Source organism: Lutra lutra, chromosome 2, assembly GCF_902655055.1.
Source record: "Lutra lutra chromosome 2, mLutLut1.2, whole genome shotgun sequence".
NCBI classification, from domain to species: Eukaryota; Metazoa; Chordata; class Mammalia; order Carnivora; family Mustelidae; genus Lutra; species Lutra lutra.
The window spans coordinates 90,059,120-90,084,970 of NC_062279.1; the positions used below are offsets into that span (position 1 = coordinate 90,059,120).

The 25,851-nt window shown below is 39.9% G+C and overlaps 1 protein-coding gene across 3 annotated transcripts in view; it reads right to left on the bottom strand.

Annotated features, from left to right (window-relative positions):
- Positions 1-644: 644 nt before the first annotated feature.
- ABCG2 (ATP binding cassette subfamily G member 2 (Junior blood group)) overlaps positions 645-25,851 on the bottom strand; it is a 137,984-nt gene continuing 112,777 nt past the window's right edge. For all 3 annotated transcript variants that reach the window (XM_047717942.1, XM_047717940.1, XM_047717941.1), the window contains 10 exons: positions 23,730-23,881; positions 21,967-22,071; positions 20,770-21,017; positions 18,145-18,227; positions 11,660-11,749; positions 10,385-10,509; positions 8,765-8,919; positions 3,839-3,928; positions 2,904-2,986; positions 645-853 (listed from right to left, as the gene is read on the bottom strand). In XM_047717942.1, the coding sequence (XP_047573898.1) occupies positions 706-853; positions 2,904-2,986; positions 3,839-3,928; positions 8,765-8,919; positions 10,385-10,509; positions 11,660-11,749; positions 18,145-18,227; positions 20,770-21,017; positions 21,967-22,071; positions 23,730-23,881 (1,279 nt within the window). In that variant the 3' untranslated portion in view covers positions 645-705. The remainder of the gene's footprint in view (positions 854-2,903; positions 2,987-3,838; positions 3,929-8,764; positions 8,920-10,384; positions 10,510-11,659; positions 11,750-18,144; positions 18,228-20,769; positions 21,018-21,966; positions 22,072-23,729; positions 23,882-25,851) is intronic.

Here is a 25,851-nt window from a genome sequence, read left to right on the forward strand (position 1 = left end):
CAGCTGGGCGCACAGGGTGCAGCTGTGACACGCATGCAGGTCACAGACCCCTGACCTGCCCCAGCACCGCTGCGAATCGCAGGCCCTCCACACCTGGTCCAGAGGCTAGCCGAGCCCCCTGTTGTGTCTGATTCCACAACAGAGCCATCGCAGTAAGTTCTCATAACCTTCAAAGGCTCAGCAAAGCTGCTTCTCTCATAATAGCTGTTTTTACCCCATGAATCACACCGGGTTTTTCCAACACTGTTTAGACTTCATACTTCCACCGCTAAATCTCTGTGTTTGTTGTTACTGTTTACTAAATAACAGCAGATCCTAGATTTGAACAGTGGTGGAGCTGGAGGGCAACGAACCTCTACTTGTTTTAAAGATGAGGAAACTGGTGTCACAATGTTCAGAACCCATCACTAGTTCCTAGAATTCAGTTCTTTTTTAGGTCACCAAATTAACCTAGATGCTTCCCCCCGTGGTTACTGTGTGATTAGATGAACTGATACGCAGTTCCTCACAGCACTAGTTTATGACCTGGGTTCTTTTGTGTATAACTCAGTTCATCGTGGTGTCTGTGGTTGTTTGTGATGAAAATAATTCTTGCTGAATGGTACAATGCCAAAGGAAAAGACAACAGAAACAGTTCTGAAAACTTAAAATGTCAAGACGCTCCCTTTTTAATGTGTGGATCAATCATGTAAATTAAAGGGGAATTTAGGAATATTTTTTAAGAAATAACAATTTTAGGTAGGCAATTGTAAGGAAGATAACAATCATACATGCCAAGGCTACATGATTCTTCCACAGGCCCCATGGGGAGATATCGATGCCCTGGTTGAGCAAAAATTCTTCGCCAGTACATCTGAAATTCAACAGAAAAAGAATATGACTTCATTCTTAGCATTTGCCAAATTTTACTCAATTAAATTCACTCCTCCTGGGGCACCTATGTGGCTCAGTGGGTTAAGCCTCTGCCTTTGGCTCAGGTCATGATCTCAGGGTCCTGCTTCCCCCTCTCTCTGCCTGCCTCTCTGCCTACTTGTGATCTCTCTCTCTCTGTGTCAAATAAATAAATAAAATCTTTAACCAAAATTAATTAATTAATTAATTAATTAACTCCTCCCATTGGTTACCAAGGCTCAAATAACTATGCCTTTATATATAGTAGGTAACAGACAATGAGTGCTTACAAATCCGCTAGATACTATGATGAGCAACCCACATGTAACAGTTTAGTCAATCCCTAAAACAACCCAGTGGGGGTTCAGATATACAAGTAAAAGATAAAGAGGCTAAAGTTTAAGGAACTTAGGTCCAAGGCCACAGACTCACACTGTGAACCAAGTTGCTAATCTCTGCAAATTCATTTGTTTCCAGATCTATGATGCTGCTCTCTTTAAAGGGCAGAAATATTAATCAAGTAATTTGCCCTCACTCCTGATGGGGTAAACCTCAGTTTTAACAGATGGCATCAACAGATAACAGATGACATTATTACCAAGACGGTCGAAGCTCTTTCTAGAACTCATCACCCACAAATCAGCCATGCAAACGAACACAGGCTAAGAATTTTGCAACTGGGAAGAGAGGTGAGCAAGGGCTTCCTGGCACCACTGCAGTTCCATCCACTCTTGCAACAGGACTGGAATGAGCCCAGCAGATGCCTGGCTGCAAGCCGTCACCAGCAGGCCCCTTAATGAGGGGGAAGCCTCAGTGGCAGCTGAAGCAGAACAGGGTAGGGTAGGCCTGGCACGGTTTAGAAAAGCACCTGGTACAGCCCTAATTATTTCCTGTTACCCCATTTTTGTGCAACTCTTGAAATCTGGCAGTTCAAAAAAAAAAGTGTTAGGCCCAGACAAAAGACAGAGAGTGGGCAGGATAAAGAAAGCTTCTCTTGGGGCGCCTGGGTGGCTCAGTGGGTTAAAGCCTCTGCCTTCAGCTCAGGTCATGATCCCAGGGTCCTGGGATCGAGCCCCACATCGGGCTCTCTGCGCGGCAGGGAGCCCGCTTCCTCCTCTCTCTCTCTCTGCCTGCCTCGCTGCCTACCTGTGATCTCTGTCAAATTAAAAAAAAAAAAAAAAAAAATCTTAAAAAAAAAAAAAAAAAAAAGAAAGCTTCTCTTTGCAGAGGTTTTCTAGAAATACTTCAAACTAGCAATGTGTCCTGTTACTAAGAATTGTTTCATGAAGGTCCATAAGATTCTGGATACCAGCATTCTCTTTTCTTTCATTAGTTAATGTATCAAAGTCAAACCGTTAACAACAATCATGGATAAGGAAAGTGTTATTCAGTTTTTAAAACATCCTCTTGATTTTATGGAAATCTGCATTTCTGTTTTATTGACACTATCCAATAAATGTGACTTCTTTCTCATGACTGAAATGTGTTTCCTTCTTTAGAGGGCACATGCTTTAATAAGGGTATTCCAAGTCAGTTTAAAAGAAAAAAAAATAGCTGTGCAGACTTCGATTTCATAATGTCTCCTATTTAAGTGCAGGAGGAAGGGGCAGGTGCCTCGAGTGTGCCAGGGAAATGTTCTGCTCCTGGCCTCGGGCTGGGCTTCCAAGAAGCTGTAAGTTCATGAATCTGTACACTTCCCATAATCCATAAATTCCAATATCCTAAGGCTTTGTAAAAATATCAAAGCAGTTCATTTTCAAACTCAGGTGTTCTGAAAATAAAAGCTAAAACCCACAATTCAAAATAGCATTTTAAAATGGCCCCAAATGAACAACGTATTAGAAACATTTCCCCAACTTAACTATAACTTGGACTATAGTAGAACATCAAGGAGACATGCACTGTGCACTGGTCTGCAGTAGAAGGACGCTCAGCAGCCACATGGTCCAGTGGCCTTTCTACATGACAACCCAGAGTAAGCAAATCCATTCTGACACTGAGTACAGACTTACATCGCATAGCTACAGGTATCATTCCCTGTTACGTTGACTCCTGGGCAGAAGTTTTGTCCCAAAAATTCATTATGCTGCAAAGCCTATAACACAGGGGGGATGGGACAAGGTAAATAGTTTTAAATTTCAAAAAGTCTCCAGAGAATGATCACGTCCTCCTAGTTTAATCTTTACTGCTATTCCTAAAAACAAACAAAGCTTCACATTCATGGTCTTGGTCACATCAGAACAGTTAAAATTCTTTTCCCTGGCAACTAACTGGGTGGCCTATGTTGGGATTTTGGCTTCTAAAACAAAGGCTGTAAAAAGTATTTGGCAAAGAGGGGAGACCTGTGGCTATCCTACCCATAGCTCCTTCCTCCTCCTAATTTTATACTCCCACAAACAGTGGGATTAAAATCATAAAATGGTAGTCAATGACTGTTGTTAATTTACAGCATCTATTTAAGAACCTTTTATATTGTTCCTCTTTATTTTCATCAAAACCAGTGCTAATTCTTGGGAGTTAGAAACCCAGTCGTACTATATTAAGACACAGTTTTCTGTGGATTTGATGAGCTTTTTCTAAAGCCAATAGAGTAGCTGTATTATATGCTTTTTTTTTTCTAATTTCAATATAAAATATATATTCAAGCCCCCCCTTATCTATTTTCATATGGAACTGAAATCCAACGACAGTTTTTCATATCCATTAGTCGATCTTTCTCCTTTCTGTGGAGTTCTCTTTCCACCCCTCAGCTCCCTCGGACAGCAGAGTGACTGGGGAAACCTCAGGGGATGATGGAGGTGAAACTCTTCCTCATCACTCGGAAAATGAAACCACTGGGAGACTTCCACAGTTCATGGCTAGGGTGATGACGTTGGCAGGCTTTATTCTGGTTGTTCCTAGCTTGGGAACAATGAAGCCGTCACAAGGACAGATGAGGAAAACTTACCGCATAGCCATATCGAGGAATGCTGAAGTACTGAAGCCAGGAGAGCCAAGGCGCAATGGTTCTGAGATTTACCAACAGCCCCGAAAATATCTACGAAAAGCAAATGCCAAGAATCAGACCTGGTGAAGGGATTTCATGGTGAATTACAGAGAATAATTTCTGAGTCCCCTACAACCTTCACAAACATTTCTTCTAAGACTTCCCTTTGCTTACATATGCCCCGCTAGAGCTGAGGCTGTTCGTGGTTCTAAAGGAACGACAACATATCTCTAATACCTACGTCATCTAATTGGAAGACCCTTCATTGTCAAGGCTTTTACTTTTGGTGACTGCCCATGATGAAAGATCAATAAAGTACTGACTGTCCCAGCGATACCACCACTCTATGCTCACACCAAGCAACTTACCAGGGCAGATCCTGAACATCTCCTGCCCCTCTCTACTTCCCTAACACAGTAAGATCTGTTATTTACAAGGGCTTGCATTCTATCTCCGCATGACTATAGAAATAATCTGGCGTTCGGGATGCATGCTTAAAATAACCCAAAGCCTGGAACTGATACATAGAATAACATGGTGAAGTACAGCCTAACATATGGTGAATACCTTCATTTAAAGCTACCAAAAAGCCGTCTTATGGTGAAAGACCGAGGCCAGCAACAGATGGCTACGTGAGAAGAGGTTTATATTTAACTTTTAACTGGCAGTAGGTATGCTGGGATAGACCTAACAATGACAATGTTGGAGTGACTACGTATTCTTAAACTTGACTTAACCAGGTGCCTAATAGAGGACACACTGCATCTCTGAGGAAAATGTGGTGTTATGACTGGTTTTAAAGGATCTATATACAAACTTCTAAATAACAATAAGGTGAAGCATCTAATACATTATGCAGAACATTTTTATAAATTGATGACACATTATTTATTGGATAACATGATAGAAAACATATGGGAAGGTTTATCACTTTCTCAATAACAGATCGTAGATGTCAAACTCAGAAATGGAAGACTTAAACTTTGGCAAAAATTTGTGCTAATTATGCTCCTTTTAAAGACATCTTCTCCTACTCTAGCAGAAAAAAAACACATGTATTAAGTAAACAGGCTAACGTTCCTGTTCACTCGACGTTAAGGGGCAAGGTGGTAACTAGCTGATTTGCTTACTGATTCGTCTATGTACATGGAAAATTAAGGGACACATAAGGTTAGGCTTCAGTAACCATTTAAAAAAAGGTAGGCAGAAATATATTGGTATAAGAGAATGTCAGGAACCCAGAAGGGAGGAGAGACAGTACTGTGTGGACTTTGGAACTTTTCAGTATTTTTAAAACACCCCTTTTCAAAATACAGGAGGGACCCAAGATAGACTACCCACACTGCAAACTGTTCTACTCCTCATGGAGCTTAGCTACTCCCTTGGAGGGGAGTATACCCAGCCACACCATTAAGTCACTGCTTAAATAAGTCAATGGTTCTCTAACACGAGCACAGAAGTTGGGCAATTAACCTGATGTTTTTATGAGAGAATCTTACAATCAAAATTTTTCTGGGTTTTGTGGGGTTTTTTTTTAAGAAGTTTCTGTTTAAATTCCAATTAGTTGGGGCGCCTGGGTGGCTCAGTGGGTTAAGCCGCTGCCTTCGGCTCAGGTCGTGATCTCAGGGTCCTGGGATCGAGTCCCGTATCGGGCTCTCTGCTCGGCAGGAAGCCTGCTTCCTCCTCTCTCTCTTTCTCTCTCTCTCTCTCTGCCTGCCTCTCTACTTGTGATCTCTCTCTGTCAAATAAATAAATAAAAATAAAAATAAATCTTTAAATTCCAATTAGTTAATACAGTGTAATATCAGTTTCATGTGCCCAATTTAATGATTCAACACCTCCATACAATACCTGGTGCTCGTCAGAACTGCCCTCCTTCATCCCCTTCACCTATGTAACCCAACCCCCTAACCACTTCAGTCTGCTCTCTATAGTTAAGTCTGTTTCTTGGTTCGCCTCTTTTTTTCCCCCAAGATCGTTTGTTTTGTTTCTTAAGTCCCACATATGACTGAAATCTTGTGGTATCTCTGACTTGTTTCACTTTGCATAATGCTCTCTAGCTCCATCTACATCATTGCAAATAGCAAGATTTCATTCTTTTGATGGCTGAGTAATATTCCATTCTGTCTATATATCACATCTTTTTATCCATTCAATAGTCAGTTGACATTTAAGCACTTTCCATAATTTGGCTATTGTTGATAATGTGTTTACAAATATAGGGGTGCATGTATCCCTTCAAACCAGTATTTCTCCCCCCTCTGGGTCAATACCTAGTAGTTCAATTACTGGATGGTTATGGTTCTTGGTGCAAATATAAGTGGGATCAATTCCCTGATTTTTCTTTCTGCTGCTTCATTATTGGTGTATAGAAATGCAATAGGTTTCTGTACATTGACTTTGTATCCTGTGACTTTACTGAATTCATGTTCTAGTTCTAGCAATTTTTTGGTGGAGTCTTCTGAGTTTACTATAGAGTATCATGTCTGCAAACAGTAAAAGTTTTACTTCTTCTTTACTGATTAGATGCCTTTAACTTCTTTTTGTTGTTTGATTGCTGAGGATAGGACTTATAGTACTATGTTAAATAACACTGGTGAGTGTGGACATCCATGTCTTGATCCTGACCATGGAGAAAAAGCTCTGTTTTTCCCCAATGAGAACAATACTGGCTGTGGGTTTATTGTATATGGCCTCTATGATGTTGAGATATGTTCCCTCTATCCCTACTTTGTTGATGCTTTTTATTAAAAAGGGATCCTGTACTTTGTCAAATACTTTTTCTGCATCAACTGAGAGAAGCATGTAATTCTTATCCTCACCTTTATTAATGTGGTGAGTCAGGCAGACTGATTGGCAAATACTCAACTACACTTGCAGCCCAGGAGTAAATCCCATGGGATTGTGATGAATGATTCTTTTAATGTACTGTTGGATTCAGTTTGCGAGTATTATACTAAGCATTTTTACATCCATGTTCATCAGAGATATTGGCCTATAGTTCTCTTTTTCAGTGGAGTCTTTTTTTTTTTTTTTTTGGAATAAGGGTGATGCTGGCCTCATAGAATGAGTTTGGAACTCTTCCTTCCATTTCTATATTTTGGAATAGTTTGAGAAGAATAGGTATTAACTATTCTTTAAATGTTTGGTAGAATTCCTCTGGGAAATCCTCTGGCCCTGGACTCTAGTTTGTTGGGAGATTTTTGATGATTGATTCAATTTCTTTGCTCGTTATCAGTCTGTTCAGGTTTTCTATTTCTTCCTGTTTTAGTTTTGGTAGGTTATATGTTTCTAGGAATTTGTCCATTTCTTCCAGGTTGTCCAATTTGTTAGCGTATATTTTTTCATAATATTCCCTTAGAATTGTTTGTATTTCTGTGGTGTTGTTATTTCTCCTCTATCATTTGTGATTTTATTTATTTGGATCCTTTCTCTTTTCTTTTTGATAAGTCTAGCTATGGGTATATCAATTTTACTAATTTTTTCAAAGAACCAGCTCCTGATTTCATTGATCTGTTCTACTGGGGTTTTTTTAGTTTCTATATCATTTGTTTCTGCTCCAATCTTTAATATTCCTTCCTTCTGCTTGCTTTAGGCTTCATTTGTTATACTTTTTATACCTCCTTTAGGTATGAGGTTAGATTGTTTATTTGAGATTTTTTTCTTCCTTCTTGAGGTAGGCCTGTATCACTATATAATTCCCTCTTGGGACTGCTTTTGCTGCATCCCAAAGGTTTTGGACCATTGTGTTTTCATTTTCATTTGTTTCCATGTATTTTTCAAATTTTTTGATGTCCTGGTTGACCCATTGATTATTTAGTAGAATGTTGTTTAACCTCCATGTATTTGTAGTCTTTCCAAATTTTTTCTGGTGGTTAGCTTCAAGTTTCATAGTGTTGTGGTCAGAAATTTGTAGGGTATGATCTCATATGGTATGATCTCAACCTTTTTGTACTTATTGAGGACTGATTTATAACCTAGTATGTGATCTATTCTGGAGAATAGATCCCATGTGCACTTGAAAAGAATGTGCATTCTGTTGCTTTAGGGTGAAATGTTCTGATTATATCTTTTAAGTCTATCTGGTCAAGTGTGTCATTCAAAGCCATTGTTTCCTTGTTGATTTTCTGCTTAGATGGATTTGTCCACAGCTATAAGTAGGGTGTTAAAGTCCCCTACTATTATTGTATTATTATCAATGAGTTCCTTTATGTCTGTTATTGTTTTATATATTTGAATGCTCCCATATTGGGGGCATAAAGATTTACAATTGTTAGATTTTCTTGTTGAACTGTCCCCTTTATCATGATACAGTGTCCTTTTTCATCTCCTGTTATAGTCTTTGGTTTTAAAGTCTAGTTTGGTTTTTGAAGTTTCAGTTTATCAAGGTTTCACTATACATCACCCAAGAAGCATCTTTTAAGAACTCATGTGTAAGAGGGCGCCTGGGTGGCTCAGTGGGTTAAGCCACTGCCTTCGGCTCAGGTCATGATCTCAGGGTCCTGGGATCGAGTCCCGCATCGGGCTCTCTGCTCAGCAGGGAGCCTGCTTCCCTCTCTCTCTCTCTCTGCCTGCCTCTCCGTCTACTTGTGATCTCTCTCTGTCAAATAAATAAATAAAATCTTTTAAAAAAAAAAAAAAAAGAACTCGTGTAACAAAATGTTAACTAAAGTTATAGCAATTATATTAGAACTGTAGCCAAAAGGCTGGGTAATGCCAAGAAAAATCTGTATATTCTCTAATATAAGCTATCCCTCAATACATGGTCTCCTTAAAGCACAGAATCCCATTTACAGAATCCTCAAAGCAGGTTTTAGTAACAGGTAAATCTGTGGGAAGGAACAAGGGGAAATAACTACTTCTCAGAGAAGCACAGTTCCTACTCACCATCATAAACACAAAGGAGATGGTCATGAGAAGTGTCGCTATGGATACCACACTCTGGCCTGCTGCTATGGCCAGTGCCATAGAACTGGCCGAATAAGCCACCATCATAAGGGTGAACATCATGATGAAGAAGGCCTCCACAACTGGTTTCAAGCCTTAGTTGGGAAGGAAAGAAGGGGTTGAATCCACCTGCCAAGGTAACTGTGTATTGGGGATTGCTTCCTATGCAAAGCACTATAATATTTTGAGAAACTAATACCAGAATGAAGAATATTCATCCTCTATTTGACCACCTGGGGTCACCAATTTCATTACCAGCCCCCCCATATTACTGTATAAAGTTATCATAGTTTCTTTTTTATACTTGTTGCATAAGCACATTTCTGTGTAACATCTCTGCTCCTCCTTTATTTGTAATTATTAACAATTTCTGAGTGCTTGAGATGGAGAGCTCCAGGCAACACAACTGGCTCCAATTCTATTGCCTTTTCTTCTAAGAACAAAACTTGTCAAGAGCATATTTTTTTTTACTCAAACATCACCACATGACTGTTTGCTATCACCACATTGAGTAAAGAAACTGGGAAGATTAGGTGACCTCCCAGTGGTTTCAATATCTGGGGGAATATCTCCACATTCCAAGTCCCCAAGACAAAGCACCATATAATTCTGGGATTGAGGGTGGGGTTAAATAAATTTCCTAAAACTACTTTATAAATGATAATGGACTAATACCATAGATCACACAATCTGAAGGTTTTGGAACAGCTGTCAAAAGTCTGAGGATCTAGGTTCTACGCCCAATTCTTCATGACACACCTCTTATTTATAAAATGGAAGTTTAGGGGTGCCTGGGTGGCTCAGTGGGTTAAAGCCTCTGCCTCCGGCTCAGGGCATGATCCCAGGATCCTGGGATCGAGCCCCACATCGGGCTCTCTGCTCAGCAGGGAGCCTGCTTCCTCCTTTCTCTCTGCCTCTCTCTCTGCCTGCCTCTCTGCCTACTTGCGATCTCTGTCAAATTAATAAATAAAATCTTTATAAAATGGAAGTTTAAACTCAATCAGTTGGTTTTCTTCTGTAGTGCTTTACTTATATATATATTTTAAATAAAAGATGTATGTCTGATGTGTGTGTTTATGCCTCAGTAAAAATATAAGGACATTCTGATACAATGAGCCTAGTACACAAATGAATCTAACTACACCTATCGAACAAGTATTTGTATTAAACCAGGAAGCCCTGAAAGTCACTATCTTTTACTATCTTTATGTGTAAACACACAGACACACATAATAATAAAAATACAAATACGTAGTAAGTATCCCAGCTCCTCTATCATAGTCTCAAATAGTTTTGTGAATTCTTTCCATGTTGATAAATGACACACAGAATCTTTCAGTAAAATTGAGGTTTATAAGTAGTTTTAAAAGTTAGTTTAGGACAAGTCTTGACAAAAATGTCCTCAGGAAACAGTTATTTCAGAGTATGCATGTGGATAGATGTCTCCTTATCTCACTGGCTTGGTTTAGAGTTTGAGAACCAAAATGAAGCTGGTAAAAAGAAATTGGCTTGCCCTCATATTGCAGAGTAAAGACACAAACCTTTTGTCATACTGCTTACCTAACAAGAAGTATATTATACAAGTAAATATAATACTTGGTAACATCCTCATTGGTAGTAAATCAGATAACAGTTTTCCAAAGAAATAAGATGACACTCTGTAGTATCCACTGATATACTCATGTCTAAAAAAGAAAAATTCATCCTACATTAGTTAAGGAAGGCAGGAACCAGATTGGGCTGCTTGCTTACCTACAGACTTCCGCCAGCACCAAGGGTCGAATGACTACAGCTTCTCACATCCTTGAGGTGAACCTTCATCCTGTCAGCATCAGGCACCATCTTGGGTGTGAGCCTCACCTATGTTGTCACCCCCACACGGGTCTGTGCAATACCCCTCTTCTCATTATAGAACTCCCTCTGGATGCCATCCATTCTGCTCCCTGAGCGCCCACTCCCAGTGAGCAGATCTGCATCTCCTTCCTCTCTTCCAACACTGGCTCTCCTTGAAGAATAGCACTCCAGTAGCTGAGCTCAGTTATGGTAGAGGCTTTACTTTCTTCCCACTTCTGATTATGAAGGTGGCAGCTCCACTATCCTCCAAGCTTCCTAAAGCAGCCCTGGATCACTTATTCAACTCTCATGACAAAAAGAAAATGGCACTTCTTCCTTCAACAATCACACCTTTCAACCACACATCCCTGTCAAATCCTGCTTCCTTCCCTCTCCAGTTCTAGATCCCTTCCTCTTCCTGACATCTTCCTCCTGTAATTCCAAACTCCTCCACCAATATCATTCTTTCCCTCTGGAATGATTCCTTTCTTCAGTATGGGAATATGGACAAATCTTGTCCAACTTTGAAAAACACAAGAAACAAAAGAGCCTTTACTTTATTTTAAGGCTGCCCTTTAGCTCCTTCCGTTTCCCTCCCATTGAGGGCTAAGTTGGGTCCACATTCTTTGTCAGCTTGACCTCCACACCTTATATTTACTGCTCAGCCTACTACTTTCTCTCTACTAAGCCACTCTGACTTTGCCTGCGTGGGCCATCATGACTTCTCATTTGTTAAAAAAAAAAAAAAAAAAAAAAAAAGATCCTTTTTTGCCCCTTTATCGCTTGCTTTTTCTGCAGCATTTGGATTTGCTGGCTCTGCCTTTTCCCCTTAGTATCAAGCCCTACATGCTCACGATTGTCCTCACAACCTCTGGCTGCTTTTTCTCAATTAACGTGGGCAATCCCCAGGAACCAAGCTGTGGTCCAACACTGGATATGACCAGTTTGACCAACAGCCCCTGATACCGGAGAGCCCCCTTCCTGGAACAGAGACCTACTCACATAAAGAGCTTCTTCTCGACCACAAAGAGCTCCACAGCTGACACACTGCTGAAACACTGGTTGGTCGTCAGGAAGAAGAGCACCCCCGACCTGCAATGAGAGAAAAGTGGGTGGGGGGGAAGCACTGCAGTCAATGAAACATTCTTAGGTCAATTTTCTAACTGCAAAATGCTCTCCTCAAAGGTTACCTCATAACATTAAATAGAAATTGTTCTGGTTAAAACAGGGAAGTATGCGCGCCATCAGCCTTCTCCCCACCATCTCTGGGTATCCAGAGTGGTACCCCTCAGAGTCCACAAAGCATAGTCTGAAAGTCATTGTCCTGGGCTGCCATGGATTAAACTGGGTTCTCCCCCACATTCCTAGGTTAAAGCCCGAACCTTCAACGTGATGATATTTAGAGACAGTGTATTTGGGAGGTAATTAGATTTAGATGAGGTCATGAGGGTAGGGCCCTCACAATGGGATTAGCACCCTTAAGAGACAAGGGAGAGACATCAGAGTACATGCTCTCTGCTGTGTGAGGACACAGCAAAAAGGTAGCCACCTGTAAGCCAGGAAGATAGCTCTCATCGGAACCTGACCATGGATCTCTAGATCCTGATCTCTAGAAGTATAAGAAATTGTTGTTTAGACTATTGTTTAAGCCACACAACCTATGGTTCTTTGGGATGGCAGTCTGTGCTGATGAATACATAGGTCATAAAAATATTATCATCTTGAATTTTAACTAACAAAAACAACAAGTATCAGGTGCCTGGGTTGCTCAGTGGGTTAAGCCTCTGCCTTCAGCTCAGGTCATGGTCTCAGGGTCCTGGGATCGAGGCCCGCATCGGGCTCTCTGCTCAGCAGGGAGGCTGCTTCCCCCTCTCTCTCTGCCTGCCTCTCTGCCTACTTGTGATCTCTCTCTGTCAAATAAATAAAATCTTAAAAAAAAAAAAAAGACGACAACAACAGCAACAAGTACCATTCCTAATGTATGAAGGGAGAAGGAGTGAACCAAATAAAGCCTGCAAAGCTTAAAAACCTCTATCAGCCACCTTTTTTTTTTTAAAGATTTATTTATTTATTTGACAGAGATCACATCATATCATATCAGCCCACAACTGTCGAGAGTCTTGATGTTATCCTTGACAAGCCACACCAAAATGGTTTCCAACATGCTCAAAAGAGAAAACAAGGGCGCCTGGGTGGTTCAGTGGGCTAAAGCCTCTGCCTTCGGCTCAGGTCGTGATCTCAGGGTCCTGGGATCCAGCCCCACATCAGGTTCTATGCTTAGCGGGGAGCCTGCTTCCCCCACCCTTCTGCCTGCCTCTCTGCCTACTTGTGATCTCTGTCTGTCAAATAAATAAATAAAAGTTTTAAAAAGAAAAAAAAAAGAGAAAACAAAATGATGTCTATAAAGGAAAAATCTGTGTACCTGTAGGAAAAGGAAGACTACTAATGCTTCTTTCTCAGTAAAATAAGGCTTTAAAAGGAAAGTCACAGTTAATCTACACTTTGCTACACAAACGCATGTTATGAAAGCATGCCAACATTCCAAAAACTGGTGTTGGGCTTCCCTTTATAACCAAACCATTTCATTGACATTGAGGACATGAATTGACACTGAAAGAGCTAAAGTGACCCATCATTTAAATGACACAAGAATATGAGAGAACATTTTTATGGGGCGCCTGGGTGGCTCAGTGGGTTAAGCCGCTGCCTTCGGCTCAGGTCATGATCTCGGGGTCCTGGGATCGAGTCCTGCATCGGGCTCTCTGCTCAGCAGGGAGCCTGCTTCCCTCTCTCTCTCTCTCTCTCTGCCTGCCTCTCCGTCTACTTGTGATCTCTCTTCTTCAAATAAATAAATAAAATCTTTAAAAAAAAAAAAAAAGAATATGAGAGAACATTTTTAAAAATATAAACCCAAGTGTACAGCCTCTCAAAAAAAAAGTTCATAGACACTTAGTAATTGTTTTTAACACCAAAAAAGAAAGAACTGAGAGCACAGAATGTTTTATTTTTATTTATTTATTTTTGAGAACAGACTGTTTTATAAGTAAATGTTTATACAATAATTAATGAACAGAAAATAGCCAGACCTGGTACATAGGAGGCTATGTAACTTTTTCCACACAAGTAAGTCTACTAGCAAAGTAAAAGCTAATTTCAGAAATAAGGGACATGCAGAAAGAAAGAAAGAAAGAAAGAGAACAAGAAGAAAGAAAGAAAGATGGGACACACAACAATTTAGCTCAATTTGTTAAGCCTTATATCCATAACACTGTTATGTTCATCATGATTTTGAACTAGGAGATACTGCTATTACTTCTAAATCATATGGTTTGTTTTATAGTAAATAGTTTTTTATTGCTAAATAATGCAAAGTATTCAAATTCTTTTCACGCAGGTAATCCATGACTGTAATATCTACTTATTGATCCAAATATTTTTTAAAATATCTTTTCTGTTTATATTAATTTGTTTAGCTACCACCACAAGCCTATAAGGTAAATATTAGGCCACAGAACCTCATACACTACATACAAATTAAACCCAGCTTGTTAGTTAGAGAGGAGCGCCTGGGTGGCTCAGTGGGTTAAGGCCTCTGCCTTTGGCTCAGGTCATGGTTCCAGGGTCCTGGGATCAAGCCCCATATCGGGTTCCCTGCTTCCCTTCCTCCCTCTCTGCCTACTTGTGATCTCTGTCAAATAAATAAATAAAATCTCTAAAAAAGAAAGAAAGAAAGAAAGAAAGCAAGTGAGCCAAGAGCACGTCTTTGGGATAATTCATTCCCAAAGAGAACCAAACCACTGGCCTCCTGAGCAATTTCAAATGACAAAAAAGTGGCAGCAAGCTTATGTCAAAAATACAAATTAAAATAAATCCAAAGAACTATTTCTCCAGAAAACATTTGAAGAAACTGCTAAAACCTCTTCTTTATTTCTCTGGATTCTTCTACCAAGAATTCTAATGGTTAGATACCCAATTCCTCTTTAAAATTCCAGTTGAGGATAGGTTTTTCAATACTTTTCCAAATACTTCCCACTGCACAACACAAAAGGTTCATGGGCAATAGATCCTGTGACCTATATTCTGTGCTTGGTAAAAATACGGCATCTACAATGGGTACAGATCATCAATGACTAGCAAGCTTGGAAGCAAGTGAGAGAACCCCACACCCTTCAGAGAAAGTAAAGGGAATAGCAGTGATATAGCTCTGGAAATAAGCTTCCATAATAATTTCAACATGGAGTAACACTATCTGATCCCATACAGGAGATAATTTATTTTACTTGAGTGAGGAATTGAATTTTATGCTTAATCTTTCTTTCATAAACAATCCGACAACAAAACAGATTCAACGTAAGCTACTGCAACTTTCCTCATATCCTTCTGGCAAAATGGGGATAACACCCCCATCTCTTGGGGCAGAAATCCATATCCATGGTTTAAACACAAAGCATAGTGCCTGGCACAGAACAGCTTTCTACATGAAGTATAAGGAGAAGTCTGCAGTCTTTGACACTGCTGAGCATAGACATTCAGAACATGCTAGAGCCCATTACAAAATCTCATCATGAAAAAATATTTTTAAGGGCACATGATGACTAAAACTCGGTAAGGTAAATGAACATAAGTGCTAACCATATAACAGAAAAACCTGAGTGTCATCCACCTCCCCCCGGCAAACAAATCAAAAAAATAGAAAAAAATTATTTACAAACAAAAGAAAAAACAGATAAACTGGACTACATCAAAATTTAAAACTTCTGTGTGTCAAAGGACACTCTCAACAGTGAAAAGATGATCCACAGAATGTCAGAAAATATTTGCAAATTTAGACCTGATAAGGGATTAATATCCAGAATATATAAGGAGCACTTACAGTTCAATAATTTAAATCTCCAATTAAAAAATGGGCAAAGAATTTCTCCAAAGAAGATACACAAATGACCAATAAGCACATGAAAAGGTTCTCAACAGGGTGCCTGGGTGGCTCAGTTGGTTGAGTGACTGCCTTCGGCTCAGGTCATGATCCTAGAATTCCAGGATCCAGTCCCTCATCGGGCTCCCAGCTCCTTAGGGAGTCTGCTTCTCCCTCTGACCTTCTCCTCTCTCATGCTCTCTCTCACTCATTCTCTCTCAAATAAATAAATAAAATATTTAAAAAGAAAAGAAAAGGTTCTCAATATCACTAATCATGAGGGGAATGCAAATAAAAAACCACATCACCTGACACCAACTGGGATGGCTATTATTATTTTTAAAAGAAAAGAAAAGAAAAAAAAACAAACAGAAAATACTGTTTGGTAAGGTTGTAGAGGAATTAAAACGCTTGTGCACTGCTGGTAGGAATGTCAAATGATACAACTGCTGTGGAAGATAAAATATTTCAAATAATCCAATAGCTCGACTTCTGGGTATAAATCCAAAAGAATTTATTTTTATTTTTATTTTTATTTTTTTTAAAGATTTATTTATTTATTTATTTGACAGAGAGAGAGATCACAAGTAGGCAGAGAGGCAGGCAGAGAGAGAGAGAGGAGGAAGCAGGCTCCCTGCAGAGCAGAGAGCCCGATGCGGGGCTCGATCCCAGGACCCTGGGATCATGACCTGAGCCAAAGGCAGAGGCTTTAACCCACTGAGCCACCCAGGCGCCCCATAAATCCAAAAGAATTTAAAACAGAGATTTAAACAGATATTTATTTGTACAACCACGTGCATGGCAGCATTGCTCAAGGAGGGGCAAAGGGCAGGCCACTCCAAGATGGGGGTCACAGCAACATGAAAATTATTTTGAATTAAAAGCAATCAAAAAAAAAAAAAAAAAAAAAGAAGCATTCAAGACCTGCAGACTCAAGAAGACTTTTCATCTCAGGGTACCTGGGTAGCTCAGTCATTTAAGCATCTGCTTTCAGCTAAGGTCATGATTCTGGGGCCCTGGGATCAAGCCCTGAGTATGGCTCCTAGCAGGGAGCCTGCTTCTCCCTTTACTTCTGTCTGCCTCTCCCCCTTGCTTGTGCATGAACTTGTGTGCTTTCTCTGTCAAATAAATTAAAAAACAAAACAAAACAAAAAACAAACTTCTTATGGGGTGCCTGAGTGGATCAGTTGGTTAAGCAACCACCTCAGGTCATGATCCTGGAGTCCCGGGATCGTATTCAGCAGGGAGTCTGTTTCTCCCTCAGACCCCTCCCCTCTCATTCTCTCTCTCTCTCATCTTCTCTCTCTCTCTCTCAAATATATAAATAAAATCTTCTTTAAAAAAAAAAAACACTTCTTATCTTCCCCTCAACTGCCTAAATTTATGTTGGAAAGGAGAACCTGTACCAGGAAGAGAGCTATTAAGAAAGATGCCTCTTTGCCTAAGAAACTTATTTGCATAAAGAGGGCAACCTTTGTTTTCCAAACATCATCTCCCAACTTTCTGCTAAGGTCTTTCTTCCCTTACCCTAACCACCCTTCTCCTTAACTCATATAAGCATCGTGTTATCTCACTGCTTTTGGAATTTGCATGTCTGTGTGGATTACCTGTACACATGCTATTAAATTTGATTTTCTCCTGTTAATCTGTCTCATGTTAACGTGATGCTTAGTCCTACTAGAAGGACTCTGAATGGCAGAGGAAATTCTTCCTCCCCTACATTCACAACAGCCAAAAGGCTGAAATAACCCAAGTGTCCAAGGACAGAGAAATGCAGAAACAAATATGGTATTCCATACAGTGGCATATTATTCAGCCTTTAAAAGAAAAGAAATCCTGACATATGCTACAATATGGGTGAACCTTGAAGATAACTATGCTAAGGAAAATGAGCCAGTCACCAAAGGACAAATAGTGTATGATTCCACTTATATGAGCACCTTGAGTAGTCAAATTCAGAGACAGTAAGTATAATGGCCGTTTCCAGGCACTAAAGAAAGGGAGAATGAGGAATTGTTGTTCGATATGTACAGAGATGCAGTTTGGGAAGATGAAGAGTTCTGGAGTTGGATGGTTGTAATAGTTGTACAATAATGTGAATGTATTGGGGAGCCTGGGTGGCTCAGTCGGTTAAGTATCTGACTCCTGATCTTGGCTCAGGTCATGATCTCAGGGTCATGAGATCAAGCTCCACATCAGGGTCTGCACTCAGTGCAGACTCTGCTTGAAATTCTCTCTCCCCCTCTACCCCTCCCCATGCTCACACACTCTCTCTAAATAAATAAATAAATTCTTTTACAAAGTAATGTGAATGTATTTAATATCACTGAACTATATGCTTAAAACTGGTCAAGACAGTAAAAATTAACAACCTGTATAATCTGTACAAATTACATATATATAGACACACACACAGACACACCCACATACACACACACATTCAGCTTGCAATTCACTGACTTATCCTGATCCTCAGTTGACTCTGTACTTGTCTCTAATTCAAATTCTTAATGAATTTTCATTACTTGAAAGATGTAACAGCACTTTCTCACAATCAAGATCCAAATTTACTTACCTATTCTGGATTCCTGTAGGATCATTTTTTAGATCATAGAAAATGGCACCTATAACCAATCCCAGGATGATTGTTACAATTATCTTTTCAAAAAGAAAAAGAAAAACAAGTTTTAATGCAAGATAAAAACTTAATACACCATTTATTATTACAAGATATGTAATCAAATTTCTCCATTGAGATACGTGCTTCCAGTGGTTCAAAGTCCTTGGGTGAATATAAAACAGTGTATGTTATGAGACTGCTTTCTAAATTAAAAAATAATTGATCCATGTTGGAGAGGCTGACAGAACACAATAGACCCCCCTGAATGCCAAGGATCCTCCCAGTGATTCACCAGGCCAATTCAAGGTCCAGTTCAGGCTACAAGGCCTGGGAAGGCCAGCAGAACAATGGAAGCATCTGGCTAAGTCATTGGAGGTGTAAAGTCCAAATGGATAAGAGTTCTCAACCTTTTGTTCCAGGGAATACGCAGTTTTATATTTCAAGAAGTACAAGTAAAAACAGGATATCTTTACTCTTACCATTATAAATAAATACAATTTTTTGAGCACACATAAAAAAAATTCTAACAATGTTATTCTGCATGATAAGGAAACAGGGGTTAGCTGACCACCCACACGACCTAGAGGACAGGGCTTGCCTGCACTGGAAAAGTGCAAAGTCATAGCCACCAAAGCATTCAGCCAGCTCTCTCTGAGGGCACTCAAATGCTGTCACTGCCCTTTCTCTTGTCACAGCTCCTCTAGCAACCTCAGTCCAAGGACCTACAGCCAACAGTGTAGAACTAAGCTTCTTAGCCATTCTTACCTGCATTCACTTACTCGCTTTGGGGACTCCTAAGAACACTTGTAGTGTTAAAAAAAACTTTTGTTTTTAAGACTGACAAAATGGGGGCACCTAGGTGGCTCAATCACATCTGCCTTCAGCTCAGGTCATGATCTCAGGGTCCTGGGATCAACCCCCACAGCAAGCTCCCTGCTCAGCAGGTTGTCTGCTTCTCCCTCTCCTACTCCCCCTGCTTATGTTCCCTCTCTTGCTGTGTCTCTCTTTGTCAAATAAATAAATAAAATCTTAAAAAAAAAAAAACTAATCTAGAGTCACATGTTAAATATCCCAATGTAAAGATGAATCTCTAAGAGTTATGATAGTGTTTTCCAAATTGGTTTGATGAGAAAAACCCATGGCACATTAAACAAACATTAAATCCTTTTATACAGATGATCCATTTACTCCAAGGTTGTCCAAATACAACCTTTAGTTAAATGGCATTATCAGAAACAAAGTCTGAACCACATAAATGACTAGTTGAAATCTAAGCATGGCTGTAATATTACAAACATGAGATTTATCAGCAGGGATCTGTAAAGCAGTTTAATAGCCTCACATTCAAACACTTAAAGAAGTGAACATATATACCAGATTAAAAACACTAAGCCAAAGGTCAGTAAGCTAGAGTCTACTTCTGTTCAGCCCTCTAGCTAAGAACAGGTTTTACCACTCTTCTCGAAGAGTGAGAGAAAGAGACTATTTCTTGCCACATGAAATTTAGATGAAATTCTAATTTGTGTCCATCAGTAAAGTTTAAAAAAAAAAAAAAAAAAAGATGGACCAATGAACTGGGAATACTAGGGGTTTGTAGAACAGAGCACCTGAGAATAACAACAATAAAGGGATACTAATCAACAACTACCAACAGAGCCAGCCAAAGGGGAAAAGAACATGATTTCCTCTTCATCAAAAGAAAGTTAATGGGAGAGCAAATAGCCTTATTTAGTAGAATTCAAGCCTGCTTACTATGTTGTGTTAATTGCCCACTGTTTAGGTACCTAGTGCTTTCCTAAGATGAGAACTCCTAAATGAAGAAGGTCAATGATGAGGAAGACCACTTGCACACGGGCTCCTCCCTGAGAGAGCAGATGACCCCTGTGACCTTCAGCTGCATTCAGTGAATCTAGATGCCAGCTTCCCTGACCTCCTGACTTCAAATGCAATCAACCCCCTTCCATTTTCTCCCTCTCTCTCTCTTTTCTTTCTCTCCTCTCTTCCTTTCTCCCACACTGTGCTTCAACTTTCTCCATAGCTCCTTTTACCATATGACTTGCTATCTAGTTCATTACTGTATGAATTTGTCACCTGTCACTCCTCATAGGAAAACAAGTTCTATGAGAACAGGAGTTTTATTTTCACCCATTTTGTTCACCCCTGTATACAAGCTCCCAAAATGGCACACATAGTCAATGAGGACTTGCTGAATGAGTCAGGAAACGAATGTGTGCTGCCACCTGAAAACCCTAAATGTGGCTAAACACTTCCTTTATTTCACCATCTTTGAAGAAAAGATTTTTTCAACAAAGATTACCCATTACAGCTAGTCTAAATCAACAAAAAGTCTTAATTAGGTAGTCCAAAAAAAAAAAAAAAACCCACCAAAAAAGCTTTCCATAGGTAAAAATTTCATGGTGTTTCACTTATGCTGTTGGCTATTTTTATATTCCAAATGGAGTGGGGATAAATAAATGGAAGCTTGAGTAGAAGATAAGCATAACCCTAATAGATTATATCAGAACCTAATGCTCCCACATGATTATGTCCCAGCATAATCCAAAGAATCTGTCAGGTTACCTGAGCTACAGAGGCCTGGGGATTACCCAGTAAGTTTTTGAATGAACGCTTGGAAATCCATCTGAGTTGATGACAGAAGGTGGTGGCATAGGTGATCTCCTTTAAGGCTGAGCTCTTCCTTTTCTGACCCGTTAGGAGTTCATCTAACTCATCTTTCGTTTTTCTGTGGAAGTCAGAGTTGGCATAAAACTCAGCTATTTTTTCTATGAGTGGAGTACCTCTCTTGGAAGGATCTTCAGTCTCCTTGACTTTGGAATAAAGGTGGATAAGAAAGGGAAACATTATTCATAAAGTAACAACTGACTTAGTCCATTTTCCTGCAACCCCTTTCTTCGGTTCTTCCCTAACATCATAATTCTAATGCTTGAGTATAAAAAATTATTAGATCTGTCATTGCTTTACAATATTAGAAAAATAGTTAATTGCCTGACTGCTTCCATAAATCCATGAATACAGCAAACCTACTGCCTTCTCCTAACTATAACACTTGAACCCTAATTCTTTTAAAATAGACTTCTTACCAGAAGGAGTTATAATTCTTGATATACAAACCTGGTCCTTGTTTTCTTCTATATGCAAATATATAAATTGCTAAGTTTCTTATTTCAAAACATTATATAAATGGGTATTTTTAATGAAATTTCCCCTTAAAAGTGATACTATCACATGAATACTCATGTATACATTCAGTCAAAAATACACCAATTATGGAAAACAAAATCTATGTTGACCAGTGCTATAGAGTGAATGTTTATGTTCCCTCAAGATTTATATGCTGAAACCCAATCCCCAATGTGATCGTATCTGAAGGGTGATTAAGTCATATGAGAGTGTAGCCCTCATGAATGAGATTAGAACCCTTATAAAGGAGGCCCCTCCTTGCTTCCGTGATGTGAGGAGGCATCAAGAAGATGGTCACCCATATTTGAACCAGGAAGCAGGTTCTCAACAGATACTGAGTCTTTAGTACCTTCACCTCGGACTTCTGAATCCAGAACTGTGAGAAATAAATGATTATTGTCTAAGCTACCTAGTGTATGGTATCTTTGGTAGGCAGCCCAAACGGACTAAGACAACTATTATCAGAGGACAGCATTAATGTAAATTCACAAAGCCATGTTTTCCTGAGCTGCCACATGGTTAAACTTCAGCCAATTCCATTCACAATAATCTGTGACTCTCAACAGATTCACATACCTTCACCCTCTTGGTCCTCTCTGTTCAGTTTCACAGCAGAGGAATCTCCATTAATGACATCCAGGAAGAAGTCTGCAGGGTTATTATAAGGCTCACACTGGTAACCTACAAAAAGAAGGCAACTCAGGTATATAAACTTGATGGTCTTGGAAAGTAAAAACTCACTTTCAGGGGTGAGAGAGGTGAGGCAGGGGAAGAGAATAACTTCTCCCTCGTCTCTTTCTTTCTTTTCTCCCCTCTTCTCCTTTCACTGATTTACCCTTTCTTTTTTATATATTCAATCACACGAAATTTCAACAATGCTCCGTCTTCCAGAAAAACAACATACTCAAAGCCAACCTTAGACTCCCCAAAAGTCTGAAGTTAATAGCTGGTCCTTATTCATCATAATTCATGAGACCTGAAACAGCTATCAGTATGCTCTGATGCTTATCAGAACTGCTTCAAAAATCTAATTTGGTCCAACGGGAAAAAATTAAGTTAAAAAAAAAAAAAGCTGTAGCTAGGACAAATGCTCCTCAAAGCAAGAATGCCAGGGCACAGCAAGACAGCACCTGGGAGAGGCCAGGGGTGTGTTCGGTTCTCCCAATTCACCTGCCAAATGATCATGCGTTGTGCTGTCATAATTCCAATATAGAGAACAAATCCCCAGAGCAGCACTCCCAAGAGAATGTGACTGGCACAGGTGAATGCTTATCTCAACTCCTTGTGGCATGATCCTCTGACTCAAATTGACCTGTAGTTTATTAGGTTCAACTCCCCTAAACTCCCTAGACCTTGTGTGCTTATTAACTTTAAATGAGAGAGATTAAACAAAAATCTTAGAAGATGGCTACTGAATATTTAAAACTGTATTTGGAGGGGTACCTGGGTGCCTCAGTGGGTTAAGCCACTGCCTTCGGCTCAGGTCATGATCTCAGGGTCCTGGGATCGAGTCCCGCATCGGGCTCTCTGCTCAGCAGGGAGCCTGCTTCCCTCTCTCTCTCTCTCTGCCTGCCTCTCTGCCTACTTGTGATCTCTCTCTGTCAAATAAATAAAAAATCTTAAAAAAAAAAAACAAACTGTATTTGGAGTCATGGAGCACCCTCTGTAATCCTATCCAAATACCTCTAAAATGAAACAGACTGCATGAGTCATAAAAAAAAAATTATATTTTTCCATTCTAAATAGAACCAGGCAATCCAAAACTGTCAGAAGTGTTGGCCCCTCAAAGTAAGACTTACAATGAGTCATTCTATTGACTGGTAAGTCTCTTATACCCCCTCAAAGCCTAAATCTGTAATTTAATGTTACTAGAAAATTTTAAGTAGCATCTTCATGAATCCCCACCACAGCAGATCAACATCCCATAAAAAGGAATGACATGAGAAAGCCTGATCCATAATCTGGACAAGAAGACAAAATATTTGGGGATATTATGAGACCTTTTCAGAAATGTTCGACTGACAGATAACTGGTTATGAGGCCAACACATTCACTGAACTGTTAGTGAAAGGTCACCAGAACTGGGAAGACAGTCAGTAGAAATATTCATACATAAGTATGCAGGCATAGTCGAATAGGACAGGAAAGAGACCTAAAGAACAAGGTAGCACTATAAAGTGAAGAAAAATTCTAGCACCAAACTCACCAAAGATGTTTTGGAGTGGTGGAAGCCATAGTATGTCTACTCAAAGACCAAACAGCACTCCTGGAGACCTCCATTGCTCTCTTTCAGGTTTCTTTTAGTAAAGGATTTTATTGTATGAAAAAGTCAAGCATACCTACTGACGCAAAGTATCCCAAGGCCTCCTGGGCAGGCCCGTGGAACATTAGTTTTCCTGAGGCCAACAAGGTGAGGCTATCAAACAGCTTGAAGATAGAATAACGAGGCTGATGAATGGAGAAGATGATCATTCGTCCCTGATCAGACATCCTATGTTAAAAGCGAAAAAATAAAAGTCATTAAACATCTAAAACTTGAACATCATGGCAACTTTAATCATCTATTCTTAGTTCGACTTGATTTTCTCTTACTAACTCCTCATTTCATATTATCTGATTGTTAGGGGACCTAAAGGCAGTGCTTTTATGAAACACTAAGGTTTCTAAAGTGAGTTCCATGGGCAGTTGACATCAACCAGAATATTCATGAAAAATGCAGATCCCTGGACAGTCTTCTCAGACATACTGGACCTAATGAATCCATATTTCTAACAGGCACCCAGGTAATCTGTAAGAACACTCAAGTTTGGAAACATATCATGGACTGAATGTTAAAATGATGGTTGTATGCCCCATTTTCACCGATCATTTAAATCTCGCTTTGTAGGAATTGGTTTTCATTCTTTTGCCCTAATGATACAATTAACATTACTGAGTACTTACTATGTCTTTGCTATTATATACTTTCATAGTTATCTTAATTCTCACAATACTTTTACCAGGCAATACCAATAATATTATTACCTTTATATTAGGGATGAGATGTAGAGGGTTGAACGACTGGCCCTAAGTATCACAGTAAGGGGCAGGGCTGGGATTTGATCCCTGGTCTGATTCCAAGGCCAAAACATTGCTAAACTACATTTACATGGGAGGTACTACTCATGGATAGAAGAAACAAAAGGCCAAAATCATTGTTGAAAACCTGTCATTATTGAAAATATTTTATAAGCAGTATCATATCAATTTAAGCATTTTCTAAGCACCTACTGCATGTTAGCAGTGGGTACAAGGTTGCTCTGCCTTAAAGAGGATCAGGCCAGTAGATTCAACCATTTCAGTACAGTGTGGAATAAAAGAAGCTGAGGGTTCCTTATAAGCTAAATGGAAGACCATAACCCAGTCTGAAGATAACATAAGTAGTGCATCAATGGGGCCAACTAGAGTAAGCCAAGAAGAGAAAATGTAGTCAAGCGGAAGGAAGATGGCAAACAGACTATGTAATAACAAGGTCTACTAAGGAGACTACAAGTACTTCCGTGTCATTGCAAAGCCCGGATGTGTGTGTGGGGATCGAGGCCAGGGGGAGGGGAAGAAGCTATGAAGAGACTGCCCCAAAAAACCAGCCCATGATGAGTCCCTTCACTCAGAAGCTGCAGCTTTCGTCAGAGGGCAAGAAAGAACCAGTGAAGGACCGGAAGCAAAGTGCTTCCATGAGAGCTTTGTGGTCTAAGGAAATGGCATCAATATCAATATCTCCTGGGAGACAGGAAGACTCAAACTCCATCTCAGAGCAATAGAAGCAATCTGATGTTAACAAGATCCAAGTGATCAGTGTGCACAGTGGTGTGTCAGAAATTCTGGGTTAAAGCCCTCCAGCCCAAGGAAAGATGCCTATGTGCTAACTAGTGCAAAACAGGATAAAACACGACAGAGCCCAGAGCATTCCACCATCCTCTAATGAACAGTTAACACACTGACAGATAACATGCATTCCCTAACAGAACCTGACCCATGACTTGGCATCTTCACTTTATTGTGTAACTGCCATCTCAAACTTAAGATGTCTAAAATCTTCCCATTTCTTCTTATCCTGGCACAGAGACCTGTTAGGAGGGCATGAGCATCTGAGGAAGCATGGTAACAACAAGGAGGGGATGTCATAGGAAGAGAATGTGTGTGGTAGCTTTTAAAAAATTGGGGTGGTAGGGAGCAGTCCCAGAGGTGGTGGGCAGAGAGCATGGCCAGCGTGACTAGGAGATAAGTTATATTTAACAATTAAGTTACCTGGCTTAGAAAGTAAGTAAATGTATTGAGATAATGGCAGCTAGGTTTTTGCCTGTTTAAAAAATCATTTACAGGGCACCTGGGTGGTTCCGTCGTTAAGTGTCTGCCTTCGGCTCAGGTCATGATCCCAGGGTCTTGGGATTGAGGCCCACGTCAGGCTCCCTGATCGGAGGG